Raw genomic sequence first — 20,958 nt, forward strand, 5'->3', positions numbered from 1 at the left:
ATATAATATATATATATATATATATTATAAGTATTATAAGTTAATTTAATTTAAAAAAAAATTATAAGTAATTTATAAAACACTAGGTTCTAATTGTTCCTCACATGCTCACTCATATTGTTACAGTATTGTGATTGACCGGATTGCAGATCAGATTTAGAAATGAAAAACATACAAATTATTTATAAGGTTGGCCTTTTATAATTCCAAAGATGTTAACATGAAGCTCCAGAGTTATGGATTATCGGAATCAAAGAATGAAAGGCAGAGTAAAGCTCTCGGATCTTTACAGCTTTTAGGAGACAGAATCCCAGAGGATTTCACATGGCTTTAATTAAAGCAACACCAACAAAGTGACTCATGTTGGCACAACAAGGAACAAGACACACAGTCAAAACATACTACCAGACCTTCAAAGTGAATGATGACTACAGCACTGATAGGACAGCAACTTACTGACATGCAAATACTTCAGGCCTCTTTCATCAAAATAAACACAACAACCACAATCTACCTGGGTCTAGCCACAATAATTTTACACATGGATACATTTCAGACATAGGTGAAATACAGTGCAAACTAGATAGTTTTTAATATAAAAAAGCCAAAGCCAATGACAGAATGCGAGAAAGTGTCCCACACAACATGAAATGTAGGAGAAACACATATTTAAAGTCTGGTTAAAGTGATATTACTGTCTGTTCTGCAGCATGAACTTATAAAGTTACTATAGGACAGTTCACCCAAAAATGAAAATTCTGTCATGAATTACTCAACCTCAAGTTGTTCCAAAAATTTATACATTTCTTTGCTCGGTTAAAAGATAATTGAAAAAAAATGTTAGCACCTGAGATTTCTGGAGCACCATTGAGCCCAGAATTGTTTGTTTTACTAAATTCTTCAAGATATTTTCTTTTGTGTTCAACAGAATTAAACAAAAACTATGGTAGTCAATGGTGCCTCAGAAATCTCAGTTGCTAACATTCTTCCAAATATCTTTCTTCATGTTCAACCAAACAAAGAAATGTATATAGGTTTGGAACAACTTGCGGGGGGAATAATTTGTGACAGAATTTTCATTTTGGGGTGGACTATCCCTTTAAGGGTTTAGCTTTGCGTTTTCCACAGGAGGGCAACAGATAAGCCAAGTAGAAATGCGTGTGTGTACAGATGTAGCGGTTTCAAAAACATTGCAAACAAAACTAAAACACACATTTACCACTACCTTAGATAACACTATAAGAGTTCAACCAAACGATTTCAAGCTTCCACATTTACATATTCACTATATTATTGTAGTAACGCAACTGTCTTCAACGCAGTTGCTTAAGACAAGTGCACCACGGTCTGCACTTCCCAATACAAAAACACAGTATTATTCCCCACGTATGATTCTTAACACTGAAAATGTCTGAAGTATTCCACAGACAGAACATTTCGGTGATGTCCTACTGAAACCTTGTATCTCCATATTTTGTGATGTTAATTTTTTTGCCATAAATCATTATTATTAGTCACACTTTGTTTGTCACTAAGTTTTGCAAATATCCAACCAACAAAAAGTATTAAAAAGTGCTTGTCAACTTTGACAACACAGTATGCAATCATGTAAAAGTATACAGTGATTTTTCCATTCCCTGCAAAACAGCCAATTTGGATATATGAGGTTTCAGAAGGACAGCGACGATATAACACATCACAACCAAAATGTGATTGAAGATTGAAAATAAACACAACGAGGGACTATCGCATACAATGTGTTTGCCTTCAGAACTGTTACATACTTGGAATTTACTTCAATAAACAGAGCTGCTGGAGTAAATAGGTCAAACTGTGTAAACCAATGGCAATATGTATTTTCCTTGGCTGTGCGTCATAAAGCAGTATCAACCCAAAGGTAAACACTCCGTGTCATTATCACTGTTTAGTTCACAGGGGATCTCCCCACGTAGCTCACACACTAGTCTAATGTACTGTATGTCTGAGCATGCACATTTGTGCAGAAAAAATGCTTCTCTCGAAAGGTTAAACCACTATAAAAATAAATAAGATGTCACAAGATTGCATTCCTGTCTGCTCAGAATAGAGTTTATTAAGGGGCAATGTGAAGCATTACAAAATACATCCAGACAAAGACCTTTCTCCATTGGGTCAGCATTACATTACATAATCTTTTTCTCAAACTACGTTGACTTGCAGAGCCCATTGAGATGCTGGAAATTGTCATCTTTCATTCATGAAAAAACAGGGACAGGCCTTGAATGAACTTGCTAGGATGCATACTGTTGTACTGCAGTAGTGTTTTTTTTCTTAAATGGAGACCTAAGCTGTCAAAGTGACCGCAATGGGTAACTATAATAATGAAATGTGTCTTTCGTTGAGATCCTTTAGCAAATTCAAAACTGCTGCAAAAAATTAATAAATGCATCATCATTGAATATATTTAGAATTGTTGTCAGACTGTTCATAATACTGTTCAAATGTTTACTTTAGATTTAGCCTCCTTTGATTATGTCAATCTTTTTTGTAAATTCACAACACTTGCCGTTTATAAAATTAATTCAACTTTTGAGGAAAGACATTCATACAATTTTATCATTAGGACAGCTTTAACATTATTATATAACACTTTTTGAAATATTAACACCCATTTGAAATATGGCCCAAAATCCAAGCAAGCTACATGTTAATTTAAGTAAGATTACGAGCGCCATCTTCTGTTAACCAGTATGATTGCAAGAGTCTTTTGAACTTAAAAACCTTGTCACATCTCTTATCTAGAGGACCTTATGGTCATCATAGAATTAAAAAGCATACAACTACTACTCGCCTATATGAGCATTAGACAATTTAGATACCTTGCCCCGTATTATAAGACTAATTTCCATAAAAAAATGCAGAGCCTTCCACAGCCAGCGCATTTTCATGAATGAGAATATTTACACAAAATTACTCTTTAACTTCTGAGTAAATGCAGTGAGTATCATTTGGGTTCGTTGATTCACAAAACGGGCACACTGTGTAAAAAGTATAAACACGGAGAACATGTGTTATAGCTCATTTGACCCCATGGGAGTAATTCCTAGAGGGTAAATTAAATTAAGGAAATACGCTGATTAAACATAGAAACTGTTTGATTTTACCTGCAGATTTTTTTGCGTGTAACGTTATAACTATAAAGACAAACTTCGAGTTTCTTAAATTAACGTCACTGTTAAAGCGCAAAAAAATTGTTTTAGAAAGCATGCACCATGACCAAACATAATGTGCATTTTATAAAGTTCAGATTGACTGTTCGATGCAAACACGATTATACAAAATCTTCATAATAGTTCATTAAACGAACGTTAACTAATATCAGCAACAATAGGCCTACCAGCCCAAAAAAAATTCCATATCAATGATTTCCTTTTCATCATCTGCTGGATGTCCATTGAGGTGTGTTATGAACCTGTTCTCAGAACTGCCAAAGGGGGAAAAGGGTTATCGATTGATCTGATAAGAGAAGACTTTAAAGGCCAGTGGAGCATTACCCCAAAACACAGAAACAAACGGGAACGACAGTGTGCGCAGGCGTAATATATGTATACCAGAGAGGATTTACCCATTACAGTTAATGCTCAATAATGCTCTGCTTACTCGTAGTCACCGTATTGGGATGCAGCATCGGCGCGAGGAGCCTCCCGGTGCCCTACTCTGGTCCACATTTGGCAAATGACTGGGGACAACCTGTCCGGCATCGACATCTGTACGCAACTAGACGCGGTTTACATCTGCAAATAAACACAGACGGGAAAATAACTGGATCGCACGCGCAAAGTCTTCACAGTAAGTGATCGCTTCAAAGCTCAGATCGGTGTCGTGCGTTGATTAGCGTCGTATTTGCGTGGACACACTTTAGGCTACGTATAAATCACAGCAACATATTTCACATCATGATGTTTTATCATCCAATTATCACTACATTATCCACTTGCAATGACCAGCTTGCGACTGGTCCCTAAATGAATCACGTGCGCATTTTCCATATGCAGCCTCCGCACATTAACATTCCCATCACATTAAATGCATACGAATTAAAAGCAAATACTGCAACTTTTGAGTCATCATAAAGTCTGTTAAGTCTCTTCTAACACCTATATTTTAATTTGATAATATTTCATGACACATCTCACTTTATTTTCCCCTGAAGGTTTGGTTGAGATATGGCCGGTGGAGACCGGCTGTGTTGCCATCAAAGGTGTTGCAAGCTCTCGGTTTCTCTGTATGGAGAGGAATGGAAAATTATATGGATCGGTAGGTTTTACTCTACAAAATGTTTCTTAAAATGTTCTTTAGTGATATTACACTTCAATTTAATAATTATTTTGTGGTTTAAATGTCATTACTCTTGCGCTTTTCTAAACAGTGCATATTTAACACTAAGGGTTTTACCCCTTATTTAAAAAAATATTCATTATGTATAATTATTCATCAATAATTCCTATACCTGATGATAAGTTAATATGAATTGTAACAAGCTTAAAGGCTATATTGACTTTTACAATTTTTAACTCTTGGGCATAAGCTTCTAACATCCAAACTTTTTAATCGATAAATTTAATCTTAAACGTGGAACTCTGATAATAACAATTATAACAGAACTCCACATGTTCGTCATAGATAACCTTGTAAAGGTAAGGTCACCTAGTGATGTCCTTTATGACTGGGAAAGTGTAGACGAGTTGATTTCGCCACCAACATCTGCCTTTGTTGACATATGCTCTGGTCATGAGTTCATTTCTCCCAGCCAAAGTTACAGCCAAAATCATAATTTTAGGGCAAGACCAATGATGGGTTATAAGAGTTTAAATACATAAACACGTAAATAAAAATATTTTCTGTTGTGTACTGCACTGAAAAATGCCCCATGTGCCATTGCAATTGAAAATTAAGAGCACAAAGTGAATAAAAAAATCAAACTGCGGTTGAGTGCTTGATTTGACGTTGAGCTTGTTGGAATAAAATAATTCCAAAATAATTCCTCAAGTATGCAGATTTGACTGATGTCATAACAGCGACCTTTGGCCATGGCGGGGTATGTTTGCATAGCTAAAACCTCATCAGAGAGAACCAGCAATGACAACCTTGGCCCCTGTATGTGGTTTGCAAACAGCTATCAAGGAAACACAGGCAGGGCAGGAAAGGTGAACCTGGGCAACGAGATGTCCACACTGTGATTCTTTACATAAATGTATTTCTTAGTGAGTTTTCACATTTATTTCTTTTGCTTCTCTAATAGCACATCTACACGCAAGAGGATTGCTCTTTCATAGAACGAATTCTGCCAGATGGCTACAGCATCTATATCTCAGGCAAACATGGAGCTCTGGTGAATTTGGGTGGTGGAAAAAACAATAAAGATGGGACTACTCTATCCCAGTTTCTTCCCATGGTGAACACACTATCTCAGGAACCTACCAATAACCATCAATCAGGGGAACAGCACTCTCTCACTGACCCTGAACACGACCTTCAGCTAGGCCTTCAAATTGACAGCATGGACCCTTTTGGAAAGATCTCCCAAATAGTGATCCAAAGTCCCAGTTTTAACAAAAGATGAGCAGTCAACCATCATTTGTGGATGTTCTGAGGAAGTGACCCAGAGAAAGGTCCAGTTTCTCATGCAGAAACAGAAGACTGTGTGAAATCAGTCCTGCCATTAACCAGAGCACGGGGTAAGACTTTCAAGAGCTCTGCAATGGCTAACTTTACATACGGTCATGGAATCGTGGAAGACGCAGTGCCACAGATTATAGACACACACAAAAAATAGCACTCCACATGTTGAGGGTCAGTAATATCAGCCATAATGCTACATCAAATGCAGCTTATTTGATTTATTTATTTTTTTAATGTCAATGTCTCTGTAATGGCCCCGCTCTTTGTATATCGTTTAAAACTGTATATTTACTATATCATATTATAAAATGTACTGTGACAACATAGACATCTTACCTATATTGTTAATATATATATTTTCTTTTTTATTCATATGTCATTAGTCCATGCAGTGGTCTTAAGTTTTTACCCTCTCTTTTCCAAGACTACACAAAATGGTAATATTTATTTTCTCACTGCCTTTGGCTGAAGGTGATTTATGGAATATTAATAAAATGAAGAATAATTTAATAAATAAATCAATAGATTATTTGTAAGAGGATGTTAGTAGATAAAAGAACAATAACTGTGTATACATTTCTCCCTAAATGGGCAAACTGATAATGCCATCTCTAATGCAACTAATGCTTTTTACAAATAACCAACGTTGAACGTTTTTGCAATGTTGTGGCTCCCTCTACTGGTGTAAGAATTAATTGCATTATCAGAAGGTCCCGTTAAATTATTACACTGTCCATTAGAAAAGAAAGTTACTTTCTGTTTGTATCATGTTTTAGAATTACAAGACATCACCTTTATTTTAACTTAAAATAGAGAGAGAGAGAGTTAGTTTGAATGTGTTTTGCATTTATGTTTTAAAAAAGCCAGTACAGAAAGACCTAGCCCTATTAGAAATATTAATCGTTCTAGATTAAACTACAAGAAAATTACAAAATGTTATTTTGTTATTTTTGTTAAGTGTATTAATGCCCTTCATAGTTGCATTGCAATGCTTTTAGTTTCTATTTTGTATGTATTTGTAGTGTAATTTTCGATATTTCTCTTTTTATTACACGTTTCTCATTTACCCGTTCCTCATTTTTACACAGCACACTTCTGAAAAGTTCTCAACTGTCATCTTTTCTGAGTTTAAATAAAGGCTGGAAACATTCAAACCGAAAACTGTGAACCTGTATAAATGATGATGAAATGGCAGGTACGGACAATGAAAACAAAACATTTAAAGACAAAGCAAACCCTAGATTTCAATAAAGTCTAAAGCCTTTAAAATGTGGTCAAAGAGTGACATTATCATTCTAGTAGGATCTGTAAGCGCCTTTAGTGTAGTAGTAGCAGTAGTGTAGTTTCTAACAGAAGGTGGCGGTGTAACGTTAGTTCAAGCACATCGATGTTACAATCAACACGAAGAAGAAACATCCAGGAACCATCAGCTAGCAAAACATTTTGACTGAAAGATAAACCAATTTATGTAACAATGGCTTATTTGTCTAATAATGATGATTTGTTTGACTCGATTATAATGGCGGATAACAGGTAAAACCAGCTACTTGCACTCATATGTATCGCCGCATGTGTTTACCCTGGTATAGTTAAGTCGATACTGTACAGTCCCATATTTTATATTCTCTTTTGTTTAAGATTTCATATTGAAGCTTATCAAGAAGGATTTGAAGAGGGAATTCGACAAGGAACTATCGAGGGCAAAAACCACGGGCGTCTGCACGGAGCAAAACTCAGTGCAGAGGTGAAATATACACAGTGACATATTCTTTACCTTTATATTTAAGAAAGGTGAATGATCATTCCTCGTGGACAATAGCAGGAGAAGTGTTCGTGTGTTTTACATATTTTCAGTAGCTGTACGTAGTGCCCACGGCATCTGCCTAAACAATGCGAGTAACTTCTGGAAATCTACCGGCAGGTTTGTGATCTGCACCTACGAGTTCAGAAAGATCCGGGGCCAAGCGTGGAAAGGTTGTCTTCGCAAAAAACGTTATTTTTAATTTTTATTTAAGTACAAAAATCTTATTTGTGTCGGAGTTGTTGAAATATCAAAGAAAGAAATGGATTAATATCGTCGAGAGAAAAAATTGCATAAGAAATACCAATATATGCAGTACAGGTACATCTCAAAAAATGTGAATGTCATGAAAAAGGTCAATATTTTTTGTCACTCATTTCAGAAAGTGAAACCCATATATTATATAGATTCATTATACAGAGTGAAATATTTCAAGCCTTTATTTCTTGAAATTTTGATGATTATGGCTTACAGATAATGAAAACCCAAAATTCAGTGTCTCAGAAAATTAGAAGAATATTACATAAAATCAATAAAAATAGGATATTTTAAACAGAAATGTCAGGCTTCTGAAAAGTATGTTCATTTCTATGCACTCAATATTTGGTTGGACCTCCTTTTGCATGAATTACTGCATCAATGCGGCGCGGCATGGAGGCAATCAGCCTGTGGCACTGCTCAGGTGTAATAATGGAAGCCCGGGTTGCTTTGATAGCGGCCTTCAGGTCATCTGCAGGGTCTGGTGTCTCTCATCTTCCTCTTGACAATACCCCATAGATTCTCTATGGGTTCAGGTCAGGCGGGTGTGCTGGCCAATCAAGCACAGTACCACCATGGTCATTGAACCAGCTTTTGGTACCTTTGGCAGTGTGGGCAGGTGCCAAGTCCTGCTGGAAAATGAAATCAGCATCTCCATAAAGCTTGTCAGCAGAAGGAAGCTTGAAGTGCTCTAAAAATTTCCTGGTAGATGGCTGCGTTGACTGTGGACTTCAGAAAACACCATTTTTTGAGACACTGAATTTTGGGTTTTCATTATCTGTAAGCCATAATCATCAAAATTTCAAGAAATAAAGGCTTGAAATATTTCACTCTGTGTGTAATGAATCTATATAATATATGGGTTTCACTTTCTGAAATGAGTGACAAAAAATATTGACCTTTTTCACGATATTCTTTTTTTTAGATGTACCTGTATTATAAAACGTGTATACAGAACATGGCACAATTTTATATGTATTTATTTTTCCTCTTTTATCAATTGAAACTAAAATGAATGTATGAGGTTCCAGATCTTAAACCACGCCTGCCATTTCTTTTCAGGTTTCCTTTTATTATGGATTTGCAGTTGCATGGAAATGTCTCCTTCAAAACAGTAGTGATATTAAAGCAAGGTATGTTCTACCAAATGTAAGACCAAAAAAAACCCGCCCAGCATTGTTAACAAATAATTAACCCATAACTAACTTACTGGGTATCTTCTAGGAAGAGGCTAAAAGCTGTGGAGTCTTTGGTTGGAGTGATTCAGAATTATCCATATGAAGACCCACAGTATGAAAAACTTCAAGATGTCATGGCAACAGTGCGGGCCAAGTTTAGACAGGTATCCTATTAACAATCTCCAGTCATCTCTGTGTAAGGTGACCATAGATTCTTTAAGCCTTATCATTAGTAATTTAATACAGGAGCATCTAATAACCTAACACGTTTCGCTCCAGGTTTGCTCTTTACTGAATGTGTCAACAGACTTCAGAGAATATGTGAATGGATCAACAGAAATGTCCTTCTGAGACTCCAAGAGCTCTTCAACATCTTTGGAAGAAAACTCTTTGTGGCCTCGGCTCGAGTACACAGAGGTCATCTGCTGACAGCCAGTATTGGGGATGTACTGGGTGTAGATGTGGATGAGTAGACACATCACTCGTGTTGGCCGTGTTTCGGAATGGTCCATTAAACAGACTTCTTAAAAAAACACAGAATGGAAAAGTGTCCTTGCTCAGGATTTTAAGAATGGCCAGTTAAGGAATTTTAAAGTTACATGTTTTGAGGGAAAATGGCACAAATCTGATTGGTTGCTCAGTTTGAGTAATAGAATACAACTTTGAGATATATGATACAAACAGAAAGTAACTTATACCACGATGGTTTTATAGATATATATATATTTTGATATTTTAGCCTTTTCCTAAGTTACTATGATGGTGAAATTAATTGCTTGTACAAGAGTGCTGTGGTGCCATCTTGTGGTGAAATTAAAGAATACTTACAACTAAGTGGCGCCACCTGCTGGCATGACGCAAGTACTGCGGGGTTCTCTCGTCATGAGACATCCAAGATGCATGGGCATGGCTGTTTTTTTACTTTTTGGTATAACGAGACATTTTATAATAAAATGACTTTTATTCTTAAATGTCTGAATTCAATGTATTTCTAATGCCTAAATTAGTTTATTATTGTTAGTTTTTTTATTATACATTTAATACATCTCCCCTATGTTAGTTGTTTTACATTTCAAAGTAAATAATATAATGCTACAAAGTAATGTATATGAAGCACTTTGTCCCTTTTCTTACAATGTATTAAAGTGATTTCATATTATAAATACAAACACCTGCAGAAATCCCAGTTACCTTTTGTTATTGTTAGTTAACCAGCCCTAAATCATAAGAAATTCCTCTGCCGGGGTCCCCAGTGTTGTTTCACGGGTGGTCAGTGGTGACAGATAATGCTCCTCCCCTCTCCCGGGCCCAGAATGGGGACAGTTGCTGTGGCCATAACAATGCTGCAATGGGGCCCGAGCGAGAGGCAGAGGGCTGTGCGGTTTTGTTCCGCTCCCTGTGCACTTTAAGTCTGAGGTGCAGATCAGAATTCAGGCGGACAAGAGTTGGCAGCATATTAGAGGATGGTTTTGGAGATGGCAGCTGGTCTACGCCGTGGGCAGCAGCAGGTAAACACTAGGCCCACTGGCGGCACCTATAGAGGCTTGACAGATAAAACCTCACTCCTCCCTGAAGACCTCCAGCCGGACACTGCAGGGCCCTGCTGCTACAGCACATATTTTCTCAGATTTATGAAACAGTGTTATGGGTTTCTGTCAAAGAAATTTTCAAATTGATAAGAACCACTGATATCCATTTAGATTGTGCCCAAAATGTATTTGGACACACGAGCCACTGATAGTTGACGTAGTTGGAAGAACTTTTCTAAGAATTCAAAATGTAAAATTTTTTTGTTTTTTGAGCCATTTTTGGTTCATTTGGTGTAGCTCATCACATTAACTATAGACATACTGACAACCAGAAAGTGTACGAATACATTTGTTTTGTCTCTACAGTTTAAATCTAATACATTTCTTTGTGGGAAAACATGATGATATTTTTTTCTGAAAGCTGATTGGATGTCTTAGTTGTAGAATAATACAGGAAAAAACAGAACAAAGCAGGATTTCAGAGTCAGGTGTTTCTATTCATTCCACGATCTATAAATGATACATCATCTATCTGAGATATTGTGCATCTGCGAGCGAGCGGGAGAGAGAGAGACTAATTCCACATGCAGAACAGAAGAACATGAACTTGGGGGGTGTAAGACAGGGCTGGGTCTGTGAAAGAGTTAGAGGAGCCGTGTTTCTTTGGTTTCCTTTCACTCGTGGAACAGAGTGCATGGGGCCAGCGAAAGGGGAGGGGACAAGAAAATGAAGCAGGACGCTGGAAGGTTTCAAAAAATGTTCAGGAATTTCAGGAGCAGGTGGCGAGTGGTGACATGAAAGAGGAACGTGACAAATGTAACCGACGGGCACTCGAAAAAAAGGCCCCAAGTTGAATGGTGGCATAGTATCTCCCTTTTTTGCCCCGGTGCCTCATACCCCCCACTCTTTCCCTTACACACACTCACACAAGCTGCAATCTCAGCTTTGAGCCGCTCGCTTCCTCGCATGGTTCATGATGTGGATGATAAATGCGCAATTCCTATTCACAGCACAGACAAGAAAGCTTCGAGCACTTCAGTCAGATGAGGTTGGGGCAGTGTGTGGCCGCGAGGGAGGCTGTTCCAGTTTTGGCAAGCCGTTACATACTGTATACTGTAATATAATATTTTGGTTCTAATGTAATGTGCTGTGAAGACCTCACTGAGTATGGCAATTTTAAAACAACATTGTTTGGGTAAAATTCTGTTCAGAGGTATTGTAGGCTTGAATGTCAGAAATAGGACCATGCAGTTTTTGAAAAATTCAACAGGATCTGATTTATATAAAGTTAGAGGTTTATGGTTAATGTGATGAACCACACGCACTCATACGGCTAGGACACCTGCTTGATTTTGAGATAAACCAACTTCATCCACTACAAAAATTACTATTAAGACTTTTGTGCCCAAATGCGGCTTAAAGTGATAGTTCACCCAACACTGAAAATTCTGTCATCATTTACTCATCCTCTTGTCATTTCAAATCTGTATGACTTTTTCTTCTGCAGAACGCAAAAGAAGATATTTTGAAGAATGTTGCTAACCAAACAACGGCGGTACCGATTCACTTGCATTGGTTTTGCGTCCGTACAATAGAAGAGAATGGGTGCCGGCGTTATTTGGTTACCGACATTCTTCAAAATATCTACTTTTGTGTTATGCAGAAGAAAAAAGTCACACAGGTTTGAAATGACAAAAGGGTGATGACAGAATTTTCATTTTTTGGTAAATTACCCCGATAACACATCTCAAGCAGATTTCAGACTTCAGAACAGCGTGTATGAGGAGAGCAATGTTGCTTCTTACTCTGAAACCACAAACACCAAGATGCCAAGAGCCAAATACACAGTATTATCTCAAACCTCAGTCAGTAGCAGAGGTGCGTGAAATAGTCAGAGTTCCTTCTGCCTAGCAGTCTCATCTCTGATACCTGGTGGCCTGTCTGTGGCAAGACAAAACATCAAAGACTGTCTGTAATGAAGACAGATCATACTTTGACAATAAGAGTATCACCCTCATGATACCTGAGAGCACACTGCATTTATTTGATCAACCATACAGCCCTTTCTCCCTTCTGCTGTTCAATGTTCACTTTCTTTAATTATTTTGCATGTAACAAAGCCTAAAAAACCGAATCAATTGCATCAGGCCATCATTTAACATTTTTTACATTTTTAAGGTTTCTTAAACTGATAGTTCACACACAAATGAAAATTCTCTCATCATTTACTAACCATCTTTTAATTTCAAACATGCAGAACACAAAAGGAGATATTTTGAAGAAAGTTGGTAACCGAACAGTGCTGGCCCCCATTGACTTTTCTTGTATGGACACAAAACCAATGCAAGTGAATGGGGGCCAGCTAACAACAAAATATCTTTTGTGTTCTGCGGAAGAAAGTCATACAGGTTTGAAATGACAATCATGAAATCATTTTTATTTTTGTGTGAACTATCACTTTAAGTATTGAGGTTTCTATTAATGTTCTATCGAACACCAAAACATTTTTACTAAAGCATTTTTTTATTCCAGAAACGGTGCTTTGGTCAAAACCAACATCACACAAAAAAATACAAATCAGACTAGACAAGTGTTTTTTTTAAAGTTTTATTCTAGGTAACCTCATGGCTAAGATGGGTCAGCAAGGAAAGATTGTGCATTTCAGTGACCAGTTTGTGAAAATAAAAACACAAATCTCAAACAATGACATTGTGTTTGAGGATCAATGGCACATTTTAGTTTGATCCTTGCAAATGAATACCATATTAAACAAACAGACTCTACGGGTCTGTTTACAACAGAATTAAGACATGAGGATACAATTTTTATACTGAGGGGGTGCATTCTCTTCTCTGTTTCCCCTAAACATTCAAGAGCGATGACCCCTCACACACATCATTTCATTGATTGCAAGGCAGTCTCTTGGTTTGTGTGTGTGTGTATCGCACCAATACATGCTGGATTTCATCATTCAATTAATTTTGTCTTGAGGTAAAAAAAACTTTCCTGATACTACAGAGGATAATATAATTGTTTCCCCTGGGTCCTGAATCACCTCCACCACCATAACTAGCTTATAGCCACATCTCTTCCAGAAACTCTAGTCTCAATGCAAACATTTAGCAGCACCATGTTATAGACTAACGTACATAAAAGTAAAGATAAAGGTGGCTTTTCAGGTTCCTCTCTATTCAACAAACAGCCAGGAAAAGAACTCCGGAAAAACTGTAGATCCATAGACACAAAGTCAATTGGGCTAATGAAAAAAAAATCAGGTCAAGCGTTACTGCTGATTGTAGCCGAGTCACATTTATTAAGACGTCTCGAAGCAGACATTTTTGTCTGCGCTGTGTTAAATTACTACATGACAAAACGATGGCTTTGTAAGTACACATGGCAGTCACAAACTCACAATGGTGACGTTTTAAACAAAAGCTTCATTAACTCATTAAGATGGGCTAGAAGAGGCTTTAGTGGGTATATAGTCTCCTTTAATGAAACTGTGAAAATAAACTCGCAAGAGTCAATGTTTATGGCACCAATTCCATTCAATGTGCTTTTCTACTCGCTCGCATCAGGACCCAGTAGGATGATGATGATGATTTACATGATCATTTGCAGTTTACAACAGGACTAACAGGCACGGTATAACCACAAAATAAAACAAAACAAATAGCACTAAGAAAAAGTCCCAGACTAAATCAATGCTAAATCACTGTAGTTTGAGGTATCGTGGGTACAACAGAAACGTTTGTCTATTTTTTCATCTGCTTTTGTGTGTTTTTTTTGTCTTTTTTGTTTTGGGAATAGCATAGCGTAGAAATCACATTAACAAAAATTGATCACATTAAAAAAAAAAAAACTACCAAAAGAACCAAAGTTGTCAATAATATCATAATTTTCTATGAGAAAATTAAAACCTATTACATGGCATTGTATTGACATTTTATATAAACAAACAAAAAATAGCAGCAAAACAAGACAAGAGAAAGAAGCATGTCTTTTTCTTTTTTTTTTGTTTTCTCATTTGAAAGTTTCATTCTCGCTGGAAATCCCTCCATAGCAGCTAAATATGAGGAGTGTCTTCCCGCAGCATCTCCTCTGTTTTTTTGTTTTTTTGTTTCATACATCTTCTCAGTTCTGCTTTAACTCTTTGATGTCCAGCCATCGCCCTTTTTGCCTCCCTCTGCCGTCTAACATCCCTCTTCATCTTTCTCCCCTTCCAGAGATCCATAAGAAAACTGACATCTCTGGGTTTGTGCAAAATCTACTTTGTTGTTTGCTTTTTTATACAAATTCTAGACCAGAGTACATCAACTTTAACTATGGTGTTTCTCTGTCAATCTTAGTTTTACATACATACTTCAAAAATAGGGCATCCACGCATACTGGCCTTACGGGGAACAGATAAGAATAAATAGTTCCCAATAGTGTTTCTAGCACTCTGAATGCATCTGAAGCTAGAAGGTGCCCGAGCTTCTGTAGGATTGCACTTTGAAACGTTCTCTAGCATCCGTCCATTCAGGCGGGAGGCGATTAACCCTTTAAAGAATAGATATCTTCTCAATGTCCCCCTCTCACGCTTACTCTTTCAGACCATTAACACCATAGATAAAGAGACCTGCTCCATGCTGCAAGACGACACGAGTCTATTCCACCATTCCATATTTTCCCCCCTATTGTTTTAACAACTGCGGATTTCTTTCTTTTTTCTGTTTTTTGTAAAAATCAGCCTCGAACGACGGACTAAAAGTGCTTTTTCTTTTTTTAAAATGGAATGGTTTTAGATAATACATGAATCTAAAGAAAAAGGCCGACTGTGGACTGCACCGCAAGGTAGAAGATAAGCTTATTGTGTCACGGCAGTAATAGCACTATACATTAATGGCAGTGAAGGCAACGATTCATAGGAATGGTTGTGTCTGGCCTTAATTCAGATCCCGGGCAATCCACAGCCGTCTAAATCATAACAAAAATACATGCTTAAAAAAAATTCTAAGGTTACATAAACCATTTTGGAAGAGAAGAGAATCTTGTTAGGGAATCTGTCTAGGAATTATTATAAAGAATTATTATAAAGTGACTAGACGCATAGCAAGCGGGGATATATTTACAACGACTACACTGCAGAAAAAGCAGGGCTCCTAGCAAGTGTAACAACGTACTATCTATGAGAGAAAGAAATCAAACATAACAAATAACGTCTCTTCTCTTTCAAAAATAGTTTTTGACACACAAAAAATACCCCACGTTTTCTGCGCAAGGACAAGTTAAGGCAGGTCTACAACAACTACTGTCGTTGTTATTTGCAATTTTAAAATCCTAGATAGCCTATGTTTCTGTATTTTAAACTTTTGACTCGAGGCATAAAAAAGAGAGGGATCAATATAGAGAAGACTTCCATTCGATCCCTGTCCTCCGCTGGTGATCCTGGTGGGCCAGAGCCCGATCATCAAAACCGCAGGGATGCCACTCAAGCAGTCAACAGTCAGGGCTCGCTGAAGGGCAAGTTGCGATTGGTCGAGGTATTGGTCGGATGGAGGGGTGCAGGGGGGAGACCGTTTTCCCTCTTGTCCCATAAAGCTTTTGGCCAAAGCCCATACCCAACAGAAACAAAGATGAGGAGATTCATCGGTGGAACGCCATCCGCTTAGATGTTAATGTCCCTGACGTCTGTGGGTGTGCAAGACAGGTCCACGTCTTCCTCCACCCGTTTGGTCTCTGTGGAGATGCTGTGTTGCTGAGCTTGCCTGAGACTAGATTCCAGCAGGGACTCGATCTGTTCCTGACACGACCGCAAGCAGTCCTGTAAGGGAAGATGGAGGTTAGCACGACGCAAATGGAAGGTACATAGCGGTTTACTTGAAAAGGTGGCACACTTACAGGGTCGCTCCTGATGACCTGCGAGAGGAAGTGGGTGAGGTTCTGCGACGAAAGGGAACTGTCGCTGCTCTTCAGGTACAACCCCTGCACTGCCGCCACCACACTGCCCGCCGCGATCATGGAGGGAGGGCACGCGATGAAGTTAACATCTGGGGGAAAAAACAACAGGCTCTTATTAGTTCACACATGGACAATGAAACAACAAAAAAACAATAAAGCTGGGGTACAACTAGTGGGTTAAGGAATATCGGAAGAGCGGCTGTGGGTGGGGACTGAGCCCATAATAAAGCATAGCATGACTAAACTGTAATGAGAGCAGGGTTGGTAGGGGACAGTCCGTGACATTTGGGGCCGACACCACGGCTTTAAGCCTCTGGGTATTCGGGGGGAGGCAGAGAACTTTGCTGTAGGTCCCGGGCCGGCTCCAACTACCCCCTATGGTAGCTCTCTCACCCTCGCACACCAAACATCCAATAAATCAAGCTTTTATACACCCACACTCACGGGTAAGGGCAAGTGCACAAAAATCCTGGGGTTTCTGTGACTTGAATGTCTTCTGCAACACGGTCCACCACTTCAAAACTCTCTCAAGACATATGTTGACGTTTGTTTGAAATTGACTTCAGCTTGCATTGGCTATAAGAGGAGATTATAAATCAAAGCTGCCTCTCTGCCTTATATTCTGCTTTGCCCACACATGGTGAATAGAGACACACACAACTGCCTTTCTCATAGGAAGTTGTCTACCGTCGCTAGCCCGCAGATGAGAGGGCAATTGTCAAGACAAATTGAGCATAAAGGCACAGGAGCCGTCACCCCGACCCATTCATTTCATTCAGCGGCGCCCACCCCCCTTTCCAGGATCCGTCCAACCACACTCTCCCTGGCTCGCATCCCAGGCTACTTCGTAAAGAAATGCAGGTCATAAACATAAAAGGGGAGCGAGCTTTAGTGATACCCACCATGTAAATGGGGGGGGGGGGGGGTCGGGGGGGACAAAAAGAGAGGAATATACAGCGCCAGTTCCTTCCTGAGACTAAACAACAGGTGATAAAGCGATTGTCATAGGTTCCTTTACAATGAGCTGGAAAAAATAAGATTTTCTGCCCATCACGAACATCTGAGCACATGCTCTTAATCAGAGAGACCTGGACATCTAGACATCTAGGGAAAATATCAGGTTACAAAGGCCCTTTCACAAGGAAAATGTCAGCAAACAGCTTCCTCTTCTGCATGGTTCACACGCACGGCATGCGCAGAAATACTGCGTGATGCAGGCAGCGCTCCTCAGAGGCCACGGCGCAGTCATAGCAATCGCCACAAAAGGAAACAGACTTCCTCTCTCTCATGCAGAGGCTCAAAGTGGTTTACAATAACTCTGAGTGAGGAATTAGGACAAGAAAGATGACTCTTTCCATTGCAATAAAAGTCAGGCCGATAGCAGCACTCGGTTGAGGTAAATCAGTACTTTTTGCACGGCCCTCTGTTCCGAGCAGACGTACTTGGAGCGCCTAAATAAAAACAAGGCACATGTGTACAGCTGCAGGTTGAAATATTTATGTAGGCACATACCTGTTGCACAGAGGGCCACAAATGTCTGGGCGTGCTTGCGCAGTATCTGCTTGCTGCTCTGATGTATGGGAAGTTTGGCGAGAAAGTGTTCAATGAAATCGTGCGGTGTGACGGAGGCTAGATCCCACTTCAGTTTATTTAAGGCCAGCAGTTCCATTTGCTGCGAAGGAGATAGAAAAAGGCGTACGTTTATATAAAAGCCCAGACGACTTTTTCCATAGGACCAAACGTTGCACTCTTTGACCGCTAGATGGAGATGACGAACAGTTGCACACTCACGCAAGGCCTATATTCAATTAACAGGCACTTAAAATGTAAAAACTTTGTAAAATTGCTGTAATTGTTGCAAATGCACGAGAATTGCATTAGGCTTCACTGTACAACAGACTAACACATATAGGCTATCATAAATATCAATGCAAGCATATAACGTAGGCTACTTCCTTTGCTACAAAATGACATGAAATTTATTGGATTATTAAATACAGTAACATGTGCCTTTAATATCGTTCCTTTAAACAAGTAGGCTATACGGAGTATTGAATAATTACCAATAATTCGCTGGGGCGGATGGAGTTGTCTGTATATATGCACAACTTTTCTGCTGTTAGTGGCACAGTCTCTTTCATTTTAGAGGCCAAAAACATACAAGTGGCTCCTAGCAGCTGTAACCTGGTCTTTCTGGTGGGCTCCACCGATAAAAATCTGTCCAGGTAATTCATAGCCAATGGGAAAACCTCCTCTTCACATTTCTGCTCTTCACAGACCTGTAGACAAAAGAAAGTGCATCATGTATACAGCTAACACACATTTGGCTCTATGAATTCGCAAACTGTATATTAAACAAACTAACGCGACGCTTTGATCTTATCGAGTTATCCAACGCGTTTAGCATCTGCCAAATAGCTGCACGTGCAATGCGAAGGGTTAAATTATAAACGAATAAAATGCGACTGCTAAAAAGAACATTTATTCAATAATTAGATCGCAAGCTAGAGTTTTGGAAAATGTAGGAATATTATTGCAATTATCTGTTGATTCTAGTGGTCGTTGCTTCCCGAGGCAAAAAGGTGGTGTCTAAGCTAGGCTCAGGAAACAATTTCCTAGTTCGTCATCTTTTCAAAAAATATTTAAAAATATAATAAAATTGTTTTGCTGTGATTTACACACATATAAATGTTACAGAAGTTGTGTTTTATTCAATAAAAGTACAAAATGTCGAATTTAGTGAGTAAATCGCGTGAAATTAACTGAATTCTATAGCCTCTGTATACATCGAGGCGCATGCGACATTTAATGGTAGTGGGTATTTCAAAAATTAATATAAATTATTCCGATGCATCGATTCTAATGTTAAATATCTGTAAATCCAAATTAATCGATCTAGAATATAATCCGACCGTTTAGAACACGATCTTGACTTTATAAAGTCGAAAAATAGCTTATTTTTATACCGCCGTGCAGGCGCTATGCAAACTGAAACAAAACTTTTACGATAGCCTACAAATATTACGTTTACATGTACAATTTAGATTTAAATGATAGTTGTGAATTATAGGTCCACTAAAGAGCGCCTTAACTCATGTAATGTCAATAATGTTTCCATTGTAGAATTTAGAAATATAAAAAACTTAAGCAAACGACAACAAAGATGGCGTATAACTACTGGCACGAGTGAGAATGCATACGTGTACATTGGTATTAAATTGAAATAAATTCTACATTTATTTATATTATCTTTAGTTTACTGGTAAACGAAATAAATAGGCCGAATGGGAAAAAATAAGCGATATAAAACGATCCGAAAGTAGGAAGTACAGAAAACCACGTCTGGCATTATTACTTTTGTAATTTCATTTTTACTTCAATATTTTAGTAGAAAATAATTGCTGTTGCGTATTCCTGTGAGATGGTTCTGGGGTGAGCGACAATGCTGTTGAACTCGGGTAACATTTAAATATATTTACGTTTATAAAACATTTCTTCGGGTCCAAAGAGCATGAGCAGAACCATCATGAGACAAACTTGTGTAATACACTCACACAAACACACACGCACACACAAAAAGATCCGAAACAAACCTCGAGCATCCACGTTGCGACGATTTTCCTCATTTTAGGCACAATTTCTTTCTGAACGCACTTGAAATAATTTGGTGACGGAAGATAGTTTTCCTCAGCTTTGAGCATTGTCTGTAAAACTCGGTCATTCAACAGGTTGGTATCTTGGTAAGCTCTTTTAATGGTATCCACTTCGCAGCAAAACAGCTGGTGCTCCATGTCTTCGGTGTTGCCCGACTTTTGGCGATGACAAAGTAAGAGAATTGGATCTAAGTTCGGACACGGCTTCCGTGGATGCTGCGCTGCCTCTGCTGAGCTCTCTAACTCTCGCTCCGCTTGACAAAAGTCCCCTATGACGTGACTGTTGTTAAGGGAAGATCAAAGCAGCAGCGAGCCTGTGAGAGAGAGCGAGGGGGAGTCTGCTTAGGGCGGAGGAAAAACCTTAAAGAACTATGGGCTCTTGAGTTTGGGGTCCTTCCTTTAGCAGGATGGAAATAGGAGGTCCTATTCCGAGTGACGATTGACCAAGGAGAATCAGTAGGGGGTAGGCTGGGGTGGGGGTGTAGGGGTCTTTTACGGGAGGGGGCAAGCTGCTGGTGTTGTGGTCATGGGGTGGGGTGGAATGGGCTTTGGTGGCAAGACAGGGCAGTGCGGTCCGGAGATGTGTATTGGTTAAGTATTGGTAGGGGGCGGTATAATAGCCCAAACCAAGGTGCATGCTGTCCCATTATGAAACTCAGCTGCCCAGTGTAACTGTGATCCCAGGGGAAGCGTACAGCAAGTCAACTTATTAGAACCACAGAACTGTATATATGCAATATTACACTTTGCTGTTTTACGTCTGTGGTCATAGAATAGTATAAACTGTTAAGTAAGAGTTTAAGAGGTTTTAGGTCAGTCTCACAGGTCAAAATAAATGTTCATGGTGGTTGTAAAAGTTAGACAGGAGTTATCAAAGCTCCGCGTCGCAAGTGCGTAAGGTTAAAACTGGAGTGCGTTTTCCGTAAATCTGACTC

General features: G+C 38.8%; 3 protein-coding genes across 4 annotated transcripts; 2 read left to right on the forward strand and 1 right to left on the reverse strand.

Annotated features, from left to right (window-relative positions):
• Positions 1-3,626: 3,626 nt before the first annotated feature.
• On the forward strand, positions 3,627-5,602 carry fgf19 (fibroblast growth factor 19). The gene is made up of 3 exons (XM_057347613.1): positions 3,627-3,828; positions 4,193-4,296; positions 5,282-5,602. The coding sequence occupies exons 1-3, from the start codon at positions 3,627-3,629 to the stop codon at positions 5,600-5,602; spliced, it is 627 nt and encodes a 208-aa protein (XP_057203596.1).
• Positions 5,603-7,056: 1,454 nt separating this feature from the next.
• Positions 7,057-9,983, forward strand: lto1 (LTO1 maturation factor of ABCE1). 2 transcript variants are annotated; one of them, XM_057338425.1, is made up of 5 exons: positions 7,057-7,194; positions 7,300-7,405; positions 8,783-8,853; positions 8,945-9,099; positions 9,178-9,983. In XM_057338425.1, the coding sequence occupies exons 1-4, from the start codon at positions 7,136-7,138 to the stop codon at positions 9,072-9,074; spliced, it is 366 nt and encodes a 121-aa protein (XP_057194408.1). In that variant the 5' UTR covers positions 7,057-7,135; the 3' UTR covers positions 9,075-9,099; positions 9,178-9,983. The 2 variants fall into 2 exon arrangements, with proteins under 2 accessions (XP_057194408.1, XP_057194401.1); XM_057338418.1 differs by having other exon boundaries at positions 8,945-9,062; positions 9,178-9,972.
• A 3,024-nt stretch (positions 9,984-13,007) lies between these two features.
• ccnd1 (cyclin D1) lies at positions 13,008-20,378 on the reverse strand. Its single transcript, XM_057343074.1, has 5 exons — positions 19,964-20,378; positions 18,434-18,649; positions 17,883-18,042; positions 16,311-16,459; positions 13,008-16,233 (listed from the first exon to the last, which is right to left on the reverse strand). Exons 1-5 carry the CDS (start codon positions 20,159-20,161, stop codon positions 16,078-16,080), a joined length of 879 nt encoding a protein of 292 aa, XP_057199057.1. The 5' UTR covers positions 20,162-20,378; the 3' UTR covers positions 13,008-16,077.
• Positions 20,379-20,958: the final 580 nt, after the last annotated feature.

Source organism: Triplophysa rosa, linkage group LG1 (genome assembly GCF_024868665.1).
Source record: "Triplophysa rosa linkage group LG1, Trosa_1v2, whole genome shotgun sequence".
In the NCBI taxonomy this organism is placed as follows: domain Eukaryota; kingdom Metazoa; phylum Chordata; class Actinopteri; order Cypriniformes; family Nemacheilidae; genus Triplophysa; species Triplophysa rosa.